The sequence below is a fragment of the Cibotium barometz genome, unplaced genomic scaffold (genome assembly GCF_041138505.1).
Source record: "Cibotium barometz isolate CiBa-2024 unplaced genomic scaffold, ASM4113850v1 ctg504, whole genome shotgun sequence".
Classification (NCBI taxonomy): Eukaryota; Viridiplantae; Streptophyta; class Polypodiopsida; order Cyatheales; family Cibotiaceae; genus Cibotium; species Cibotium barometz.
The window spans coordinates 25,707-37,340 of record NW_028229449.1 but is presented as its reverse complement, the minus strand read 5'-3'; the positions used below and the strand labels follow the sequence as shown (position 1 = coordinate 37,340).

General features: G+C 42.9%; 1 protein-coding gene across 4 annotated transcripts; it reads right to left on the bottom strand.

Moving 5' to 3' along the window:
• Nucleotides 1-4,118: 4,118 nt before the first annotated feature.
• Nucleotides 4,119-10,089, bottom strand: LOC147602541 (pentatricopeptide repeat-containing protein At2g33680-like). 4 transcript variants are annotated; one of them, XM_086797916.1, is made up of 3 exons: nucleotides 5,977-10,089; nucleotides 5,776-5,881; nucleotides 4,119-5,540 (listed from the first exon to the last, which is right to left on the bottom strand). In XM_086797916.1, the coding sequence occupies exon 1, from the start codon at nucleotides 9,497-9,499 to the stop codon at nucleotides 6,944-6,946; it is 2,556 nt and encodes an 851-aa protein (XP_086654042.1). In that variant the 5' UTR covers nucleotides 9,500-10,089; the 3' UTR covers nucleotides 4,119-5,540; nucleotides 5,776-5,881; nucleotides 5,977-6,943. The 4 variants fall into 4 exon arrangements, with proteins under 4 accessions (XP_086654042.1, XP_086654043.1, XP_086654041.1 ...); XM_086797917.1 differs by having other exon boundaries at nucleotides 5,776-9,139; nucleotides 9,535-10,089; XM_086797915.1 differs by having other exon boundaries at nucleotides 5,653-10,089.
• Between the last annotated feature and the right edge of the window lie 1,545 nt (nucleotides 10,090-11,634).

The following is an 11,634-nucleotide window of genomic DNA, read 5'->3' as shown; positions in this document are numbered from 1 at the left end:
TGGCTCCATTAGTATCCATGATGTTAATGAGCTATAAAGGTGAAGCAACTTAAAGAAGGAGCTGGGTCAGCATAAGTAATACATCTGAGCAAGTAAAACATCATTGCATACATGTATGTCTCGAAGACATAGCACAACTAAGGGGTCAATTGCATAAGTGACCACAAACATCACCACCATCAGTAATGTACATCATGTGTCCTCTCTCAAATGCAAAAACCATAGAGATCATTCTGCTGATAATTGCTATAAAGCATAATAGTTGAGGATAAATCATCACCAGGATCAATGTCAGGCATAGCATGAACTGACAATCCTGATTCAGAGTACAGATCATCTTCAGGAGGATCAATGAGACAGGCATAATAGTATCATGCAATTCTACATTAGATGGACCAATAACTGACAATCCTACATGTGACAAGTATACGGTGCTTGGGCTCTGGGTTGCCGAAGATACCCACACGTACATCGTGGAAGATATTGGAACAAGGAGTAAGAGTTGTTTTTTGAATTTGGGCTTGGATTTGGTTAATTGACCTTGCTGGTCCTCAACGGATGAGTCCATGGCTCTTTTATATGGATTTGTTGGTTGATCTTGTTGATCTTCAACGGAGATTCCATTTTGATTTTTATAAGTGAATATATTATCGGATACTATGAGCTAGGAACTATCGAAAGCCAATGATGCCATAGGTACACCGATGAAGGAAAAATTAGAAATTAGGATTCAACCGAATATTTTAGAGGATTATGATCAGTGATACTATAGTTTTATTAAAAGATTTCTTTAAAGACAGCTGAATCTGTGAGAAAGGCAATTTTATATTGGGTGTGTAAGTGGTGTGACTAGTTTTAAGTTTGCATGAATATCCGACTAGGGGACCTGGGAACTCTTTTCCCTAGTACCCGGGATTAAACCTAACCAAATTCTTAAATGGATCCCATCACTACAGTGGTTGGACGGTTGGCTAACCCACGGGACTTAGGCTGGACTGATGGATCCCTAATATGAGACTCAATTCTGTTATGGTACGATAGATGAAGTAAATCACGGATAAAAATTGTTCTATGGAAAAGAATCAACGGCTGTGTCTCTCAATGAGGAAAAAGTGTTGGTCTCTATGATCCAAGTGCAAGTCTTTTCCTTGATCTGACTATGGGAACTTACGGGTTCAGATCAGTTCAGTTAGTTAAGACTCTTGACTACGTTAGAGTAAAAATACCCTGGAGGAATCGCCCGTGCTTTCTGGGCGAGGGAAGTTTTTTTGGGTTCGGTTTTGGAAGAACCGAGGGATTAGTCTTTTGTCCGGATATACGTGGGCGAGGCCCCGAGTGAAGGACCTTGCCCCGCGTAAGAAGTGTTACTTCCGCTGCTAGCACCCAGGACTCGTTGCGTGGGGAGGGGACAGGGATCTTTCAAGAATGAAAATGGTGAGAAGGGAAAAAACCTAATGTCCTCTTTCCATATAGAAGAGGATATTACAAAACTAAATGAAATAGATATGTAGGATTTAGAATTTAATGATTATGAGGATATGAAAATAAAGGAGATGAAAGAAAAAATCTCTAAAACAAACTTGAGAAAACGATGGGTCTTCTTAGCTCCTTTGATGAGAGAGGAAGGATTGGGAGTAAATAAATATCTAAAAGTAACATTGGTTAAGGGAAGGAAAAAAACTCTAAAAAAAGGATTGAATGAAAGCATAATTGAAGAGGGAAGACCATATTAGGGAGTTTGGAAAATTTCCATTACTTTGGGAATTTGCTTTTCAATCTACTTTTTGGTGTATCTTAATCATACCAATACCAAATTTGTCAGAGAATGTGGATTTAGAGCCTACTCATTAAGAGCTTTCCAATGATATGTCACATGAGGGGGTGTTGACAAAATCGTAAAAGGATTTACCATGCCTCTATTTTTTAATCTTACAAAATAGAAATTAAAATTTTTCCAAACTTCCTAATATGGTAATAGGGTCCCAAAACAAGAGACCATGGTATGGTATATTCAAATATTCAAAGGCACCCACTTTTAGTGGAGGAGAGAAGAGAAATAAAGATGCAGTCCATTTTTTTCATTACAAAAATGGCAAGATTTGCATCTTTTAAGAAATGTGCTTGATCATAACCGCCCCATTGAAGCTAGCCTATTCTTACAAGGCAAAGCTTATAAGTGGTGGATGAGTTTAGCGAAAGGTAGGCAAGCACCTGATTCTTCGGATTCATTCAATGAATTATTCTTAAAGGAATATCTTCCTAAAAATGAAAAAGATCAAAATTTGGAGGATAGGAATAATTGTTCTATGGAACAAAAGAATTTAAATCTCACTCAATATATAGCTTGATATAGAGAATTTGTCTTAAAAATTAAGTACAATTTTAAAAAATTAAGAGGCTTCATTATAGGCCTAAAAAGGGAGTACAAGAAGAAAGTTCACTCCAAAGAGCCAAAAAACTTAGATGAGGCTATAAGATTTGCAAAAAATTTTGACAATATCACGGGTAATTGTAATCATAAAGAAAAATATAATTTTTTTTCATATAAACCTCATGGAGAAAATTTTGGCTCTTAAAAAAGAAAGGGTTTTTTCTTTAAAAAGGAAGAATCTTTTTATAAAAAATCCAATAGGCATTGGCTTGGGCATTGCATCATTACTTTTTGAAGCCATGTTGGTGGGCATTGGCTTGGGTACTGCATCTTTACTTTTTGAAGCCATGTTGGTGGGTATTGACCATCATACGCCTTTCTTCAATGCAGTAGCTAGTGGCTCCCTTGAGCTCCTCTCCTATGGGGGCTATGCATCATTGAAGCCATGCTGGTGGGTAATGGCCATCATTACATCATTACTTTTGAAGCCATGTTGGCACCCTTCTTCAGTGCACTAGATCCCTTGAGCTCCTCTCCTAGGGGGGCTATGAAAAATTATATTTTGGCATGAATCAAGGTTCTAACTTCTCACAACGACAATATTATGAGAAGGTAAAAGTCATTACTCTTGAAGACATGCCATATACTATGTTTTGGCCATCATATGCTTCTTTGATGCACCAACCAATGGCCCTCCCAAGATTCTCTCCTTGAGCATTATGATTGAGAGACATCCACAACAATCGCTAATGGTAAGCCAAAGACAGCATCACCTTTAGGAAAAGGGGTAGGTTAACCACTTTGGTAGATTATTTTGTACGATGCCCATGTCCACTTCTTGTAATTCAATCTTATCTTTTGTAAGAAAGTGTTATGTACTAAATGTGTCCTACCAATGTGCTTCCTGAGGAATGGGGAAGTCCTTTGACTTTATTTGTAACACAGAAAGAAGCTTGTAAGCCAAGGACTATTTTAAAGTCTTGCTTGATCAGGATGTGGCAAGTTGATGCTATTAAAAGATACCGAAAGGTATGGTGTGATCAAAAAAGTAAAATTTTCTTGTTTGAGGTAGTGGATGTGGTTTTGCTAGCTCCAAATGGGACCCCATGGAAGCAAGGTGAAACTTTGATGGTTGAGACTATGCAAGATAGCTCATAAAACTAATCAAGTCATGCTAATTACATTAAAGTAAGTTCACTTTCTAAATCATTTGAATGGATTTAGACTAAGGGCTGACTAAAGAAAATGTGGAAGAAAATCACCCACAAGGTTTGCTATGTGATGGTACATGTGTTGGGCTGAGCTGGTGTGGCGTGAAAATAAGGACTCGAGTTCAAACCCCGGCCCTAAAAAAAGCTCATTCAGCAAGCTGAATTTTGTACCATCTCTCGCAAAAAGAGAGGATATTTTTGCTTGTGTGATGATGTGGTGGTTAAATGTGACTAACGAATCCTACTAAGAAGTCCTCTAAAATTGCCAAAGGCTTCTAATCTAAAAAACCCAGCCCTAATTTGGTAGCCTAAGAGGACCCAAAAATGTTAAGGGTTACCAAAATATAAATACTTCTCCAATGCAAATTTTCTTCAAGATGTGTAAAAAGGAGTGGGAAAATTATTGGCACAAAAGAAAAGTCTCAATGAGGAAACTTATTTTCTCTCTAGACAATTCAATCACCTGTAAGTTAGACAAAATCAAAGGTAAGAATGGATACCTTGCATATAAACGGGTGCAAGTCTATCCAAAAAGCTTTGAAAACAAAATGACACCTTTATTAATCATGGATGGAAATCTATAATGGAGCTTCCATGATCATGTTCTACTCAGGTAGGTCTACTTCGGTACGTCTCAAAAAGGCTATTGGAACCTCTGCATTTTAGTGAATTGAGGATCCACAATATAATTCCCAGGAGCTTCCACGCTCATGTTCTATTCAGATAGGTCTACTCAGGCGTCCCAAAAAGGCTATTGGAACCTCCACATTTTGGTTGCTTAAGGCTCCAAAAACTACTTCCATGCTTAGCATGGCTTAGCATGAAGAGAAAAGACCATTTATGAATGTAGGTTGAACTCAAAATGAGGGTGTTGCACCTGCATCCAGTCACAACCCTTCACTTTCTTTGATGCTCCAACCCACTGCTATCTACTCTTGGCCTTCTACATCGATCTCCAAAGCACTCACCGGACGAGCGAAGCTCGAGTCCACGCGCCCCGCAGCCTTTTCCAACAATCAGTTCCTCCTCTTTCACAAAACGGCAGGAATACATGATGGCAAAGCTTCTCCTCTGCCTTACTCGTGTCACCACTGACTCTCCTACGAGTCAAGACGCCCACCGCCGCACTCGAAGATAAAGAAGCCGCTGCTGGTACCTTCTCCAATCCAAACTTCATTCATTTTGTACATCACCACTGACTCTCCTACGAGTCAAGACGCCCACCGCCGCACTCGAAGATAAAGAAGCCGCTGCTGGTACCTTCTCCAATATCCCTTTGATCTGGGATAATATAAAACTCATGCATACTGTATACAATTATGGCAGATTTGCATTCCCTCGCAACACCACTGCTTGGTTTTATAAAGGGGAATGTTACAGTATGGATTACACCTACCATGCATACATGACTCACATGCACATGTACATTCACATGCAATGCACCGGACACTTGTCTGTTTCAATTAGTTGTAACAGTTTGTAACCACTTACAAGAGACCCTCTCACAATCGTAATACACAACTCTCGTACATACATCTCAAATTGCAATACATTCAGTTACATCCTCTTGTTCTTGGTAGTTGTGTTCATCCCCTTCACTCTGCATGTGCGCAGGTATGGAGGACCTCAACCTCTAACCAGGCTATCTCCTCTACCCCTTGGTTCTACCTGAACCTTAACATGTATATGCAACTGTGATGAAGCCTCTCTTTCAAATCAAATTTGAAGGGCTGACCTCAAACGGCTTATCGCACTTGGCTGCCCTTAATTTGGCTATTTTGGAGGTCACTAGCTGCATTTCAAAAATTCAATGTCCTCGGGGGTGCTGCCACTTACGTCAGCCACATCACCCCTCATAATCCTTTCCGGATCATCACAATTTTCAGCATTCTGGGCGTCCTTTAGCTTGATCACCACTCCATCAAACACTTTCATGTAGGGCCTTTTCACAAAATTCCCTGCAAAAGTACATGGTTGCAACACATGGTTAGAGAACAAAACCTGAGCTAGTTTAACTCGAGCCAAAGCTACCACACCCATAGTGTCATCCATAGTTCCATTAAAGCTTACCTCAATTTTTTGTAGACACGGTACAGCAACACATATGGTTAGAGAAGAAAACCTGAGCAATAGTTTAACTCGACCCAAAGCTACCACACCCACAGTGGCATCCAGAGGTCCATTAAAGCTCACCTCAATTCTCTTTCTGATTTTGTAGACACGTACAGCAGCTTGTTCCCAATCTGAATACCTGGCTTTTGCAACTTCTAGCCAGATCACTTCCACACTTGCGCCTTCCCTGGGAAAATATGAACAGGAGAAACCCAGGATGTAAGCTAGGATTTCATTCGAAACTTCCACCTTTACACGTGCGTACCGAAGTTCACACCCAACCTTGCAAATGATACACCATGGACTGCGTGTGAATCTTGAACTATCGAGAGCAAGACCCTTAAATCACCATCCTTCATGAAGGCCGTGAATGGTCCATGGTTGGTTTCAAAAAGGGTCCTGGCTGCTGTTGGTCGCCCTTCCTTGGAGCATGGTCTCTAGGGCCATTCCCTTCACCTTGTACACCATTTTCGAGATCATCATTTTCTTATTTAGTGCCTGTTTGTACTATAAATCAGTCACGGGTTGACAGAAAAATGATTTGCACTGTCAAGTTGGTTCGTGAAATCAACTTCCCTTGCAACTGCTTGTCACCATTGTCATTAACATCCAAACGTGAAATCAGTCACGGGTTGACAGAAAAATGATTTGCACTGTCAAGTTGGTTCGTGAAATCAACTTCCCTTGCAACTGCTTGTCACCATTGTCATTAACATCCAAACGTTGTGATCTGACCTCGTTAATCTCATAGTGCCTTCCCTGGAAGCATATGCTGCTTCCAGCTGGCCAATGGTCACCCAGTTCTGCCTTACCATGCGTTTGAACAGCTCTCACATTAGCCACTCCACTAGCTTGAAGCCATGAAGGCTGTGGGATCTTGATAGCTTTCACGTGATATCCATGGGGCGGTGTTGGGAATCCAAGCTTGCAAGTTACTCACAAGTCACGCGCATATGCCCTTCTGGCAAGCCGAACAATCTTGAACGTCTAGGGAATGGCCCTTGGGAGGCCCGTTTTCCAAAGAAGGGTGACCGGTGGCAGCCAGGAGCCCTATTATGGAAAATAGGCTAACCAATGACCATTCACGGGACTGTCATGATAGGAGGAGCCGATTCTGCAGTTGATGATGATGGGAGGACAGATTCTGCAGCTGATGGTGACGTGCAGGACGTTCTGAGTTTGCTAGGTTGGAATCTGCACCGAATGGGAACGACACCCACTGATATGCCCAAATGCTAAGGCCAGTATCTCAGTGCCCATGCAATGAATCTTTCTTGCTCGCCTTCGACATTGGTTGTAGTAAAGAATCCATAAGAGATCCATATCCTTCTTCCTCCATTTGCATACTTAGTGTCTCTAGCTTAGCATAAATGTTCTCAGTTTGAGGATGACGTTTGTCACTGACAATGAAATCATGCACCTCATTGTTGACTTCGATAACGGCCTGTCCGGGCTTCTTCCATGCGTTTGCAGATAGTCTCAGCCTCTCTACTAAGGCTGCATCTTCCTGCATCCCAGCATACTTGTAAAGGTTATACATGAGCACGTATGCACCAGCCTTCTTGCCATCCATTGCCACAACATGATCAAAACAATGCCTTCCCATTTCCACATTGCTATGTAGTTTGCAGTGACTAAGCAAAGACGTCCACCCGGCAACATCAAACACAAATGGCATGCATTGAAGCAAATCAGCTGCTTCCTCCAAGTGTCCAGCATGGCCAAGAAGATCAACCATACAATTATAGTGGTCGAGCGTAGGTGCAACTTTTTCCTTTTTCATGACTTCAAAGTGCTGGCAACCTTCAACTAATCGGCCCTCCCGACTGCAGGCCGAGAGAAGGCTAACCAAAGTCACATCATCTGGCTTCCAGCCCTCCCGTTGCATGCCCTCGTAATACTTCAGTGCCAAGCTGTACTTTTTGGCCTGTGCATAACCTGCCACCATGGCAGTCCAACTCACACTGTCCCTCATTTGCAGTCCATTGAACACTCTTTTACCATCCTCCATGCACCCACACGTGGTGTACATGTCAATCAGGGAGTTTCCCACATGTACATGGGCTTCAAGGTGCCTTTCAAGAATGAAGGCGTGGATTAGCTTGCCCTCTGCTGAAGCTGCCATATTGGAACATGACTTCAAAATGCTGACAAAGGTGATCGTGTCTGGTACCAGGGCCCCCTCTACCATCTTGTGGAAGAGTTGGATGGCATCCTGATCGTGCCCATGCAGGGCATACCCAGCAATCATAGCACTCCATGTCACCGTGTCCCGATGTGGCAATTTGTCAAACATCTTGCGTGCATCATTGATGCTCCGGCACTTCGCATACATATCAATAATGCTGCTTATAACAAATTCATGACACTCAAACCCAATCTCTATTATGGAGGCATGAAGGAGTCTGCCATGCTCAAGGGTCTCAAGGCCCGAACACGCTTTGAGAACGCTCACAAAAGTGGCAGTATCAGGTGCTAAACCTTTGGCTTGCATTTTCTGAAAAAGTTGCAGAGCCTTCAAACCATGTCCATGAGCGTGAGCATATCCACCAATCATTGCACTCCACGTCACCACATTTTTTTCCCCCAGTCTTTCAAACACACAATGTGCATCTTCAACACTTCCACGCTTTGAATACACATCAACTAGGGCACTTCCAACCACCAGATCTGACTCAAAGCCTCTTCTAAAGATTCCAATATGCATCAACCTGACATAACCTAAATCTGCTGCACCAGCACATGCTTTTAAACCACTAGCAAACGTGACTAAGTTTGGTTCTGTACCCTCCTGCCGCATTTTTTGGAAAAGTCTGAGGGCTTCCTCACTAGATCCATGCTGTGCATAGCCTGCAATCATGGCTGTCCATGTAACCACAGTCCGTACTGACACGCCATCAAAGACCTTGCGCGCATTCTGTAGGCTTCCACATTTGGCATACATGTCCGTGAGAGAGCTCCCAAGAAACGAATCTGACTCACAGCAACATTCAATGATGTGAAAATGCAGTAGTTTGCCTACATGCAAAGATGCTGCACTAGGGCATGCCTTCAGGATGCTTGCGAATGTGATACTGTTTGGCACAACACTCTCTTGCTGCATTTTTAGAAAGAGCTGAAATGCCTCCTGACAATGTCCATGCTGGGCATAACCCGCAATCATGGCATTCCAAGTCACCACATTTCGAAACTGCAAGCTATCAAACACTCCACGCGCCTCCTTTACACTCCCGCATTTCGTGTACATATCAACAAGAGCATTGTCAATGACTACATCTGGTTTCAAGCCACTGTTAAGTACCCTCTTGTGAATCAGCCTTCCATATGGCAGGCCTTCTGCACTAGCACATGCTTTGATGACGGCAACAAACACGTGTCCATCTGGTTTTACCCTTGATTGCAGCATTTGATGATACAGCACGATAGCCTGCTTGTTGCACTGGAACTTAACATGTGCAGAGATGATGGCACTCCATGTAAATGCATTGGGTTTAGACAGTTTGCTAAACACTTGATTGGCCTCCCCCAAGCTCCCACATGATGCGAACATGCGGATAAAGTGGCTCCCTATGCATGCATCTGACAGAGCCTGATACCTCGTGGTGAGCCTGTGCAGTGCTCTGCCTGCAGCCAGGTCTTGCTTGTCGATGCACCATCTCAGAAGACAGTAGAAAACGTTTGTAGGTATAGAAGATCCTTGCCGATACAGAAGATCAATAGACTGAAAAGCTTCGCCAAAATGTCCTTCGTTGCAAAGCTTCCTCAAACCTTCTAGAAGATTCTTAGGGGCAAGGTTCATGGTCATCCTGCATCGATCAGAATACTAAAAGTTCACAGAACATGTGTACGTACACACACACACACACACACACACACACATACGTATACACGTTACGTAACTACCTAGCTAGCTACACGTATTTCGTACGTGCGTACGTTTTGTTCTAGGAGGTCCCTCTATCAGAGGTGTCATTCCCTTAGGGTTTCACTGGGCTATCAAAGGTTGTGCCTCTTCCTCCAATTCTGTCAATTCCATAGGAGGTTGGGAGATATCAGTTCAGCCTGCAGTTTCGTGATCTTCTTGGCTTCTCTGAGGGCTTCCTCCTCTAACTGGTCTTCCCTTCATTTTTTGCCCAATCATCACAGGCTCCTTTAGAAGTCTCTTTGGCAAGTCTCCTTCCAGATCTGCCCTGTCATCCTCTGTCTCCTTGGGCTCTAGGTTTTCATCAATTGTTCTACTGGAGGTCATGGTTGCTTCCAGCTCCCAGTTGAGCTCTTGCTGACCAACCAGGGGAGGGGTGAGCTCCAGTAACTCGTTTAGGCGAGTAGAGCTCAGAGCCCTTCATCAATTGTTCTTCTGGGTATGCCAAAAGTCCTGTTTCTTTTTATGCGCCCTGTTTTTTAAAAGTTGGGCGTTAGGAAGCGGGCTTAGTACCCATGGGACCCCCCTATGCGCCCTGTTTTAAACCATCCCTTTGAGGAGTGAGTACTATCTCCACGCTTTCTTTAATACTTTCAATGACGCATACACATGGCATTAATTTAAACCCAGGAGCTGGCCGAAAAGCGGGACCACTCCTCGAGCAATTTTAGTGGGGGTATAGTGAGCAGGCATTAAAAATTGCGAGGGTCCAGAGATTAATCGAGAGGGGAGATGGGTTCTGAGGATGGGTGCCATGCATTAAGGTTTCGCGCGCCATTTCAAATGCCACATCGAGGGGAAATGTGGTATGCATGTATGATGGTGTCACGTTGTTATGGACTACCGCACCTCCCAAGAGAGAACTTTACCCATTTAGAATCGGAAGTAACAATAGACAACAACTTTCGTTGGGTACTTATCAATGCTTCAAGCTCATGTCCCTTGAGGCTCTCCAAGCTTGCTTTGGGAAGCTCCACTCCTCCAATCTCCACCTCCTCGCTCTCACCACGGAGTCACTCACATCACACTGCAAGGCAATCTTCCTCTCACTCTCCAATGCACACGCATAGAAGAGGAACATGCACTAGGGTACTCTCTCTCTCTCTCTCTCTCTCTCTCTCAAGACGAAGCAAGAGCTCTCATAGCACAAAGGGGGATTATGTTCTTTCATTATGAGAAATTGCCTTTTATACATATGGCCCTTATTCATACTTGGGCGTCCAAAACTTACTAACTAAGGCCTTGGGTAGCCAGTATCTCAAAATGTACAACTTTTATAGTACCTTTATATAACACTTATTAATGTCCTCAATTGGAGGAGCATCTTTGTTAATCCAAAATGGGATTAACATCCTCCCTACATGATCTAGGTTCTATCCTCAAAACCTTTTACTGAGGTCGAAAGACCTAGTCGCCGAACTCGTGTTTGTAGAAGTTCCGACGGGATTAAATCTTTTTCAGGGTTCTTCTAAATACGGAGTGTGATGTCCAGAACCCGCTGTTTACCATATCTTCAAACGTGATATGCATGTAACTGAGTAGACACCTTAGGCGATGATAATATAGCATCATGCCTCTTTAAGATGGACCTCCATTCATGTCAAAGCAAAGCTGCTCTGCTTCAAATCCATCATACCTTTCCTTTAGTTGATTGATAAGAACAGCAATCAGCTTCATGAATCTGATGGCGGCTACTATGTCTAGATCTGGAATTCTGCGCCATGCTCGTATCCATGTGAGCAGTTGATTTCTTTAACTTGTGATATCCTGGAATGTAGATGGCAAGAATTTAGGAAAGTTGTAACAGACGTGAGAATCCCTTTGCTTTGCTTCATGGAACTGGAGTGGAGTGAGCCATCTTTTGATTGGCATGTAAAGTGGATCCACTCTTTGTGTTGGTGGGGAGCACTGGTACTAAAAATTATACTCTGGCATTATCAGGTGCTCCTTGCGCCAATCAGGTTGTATGCCAAAATCCTCGAGTCTGGGATTGGTATCATCTGATCTAGATTGTTGTG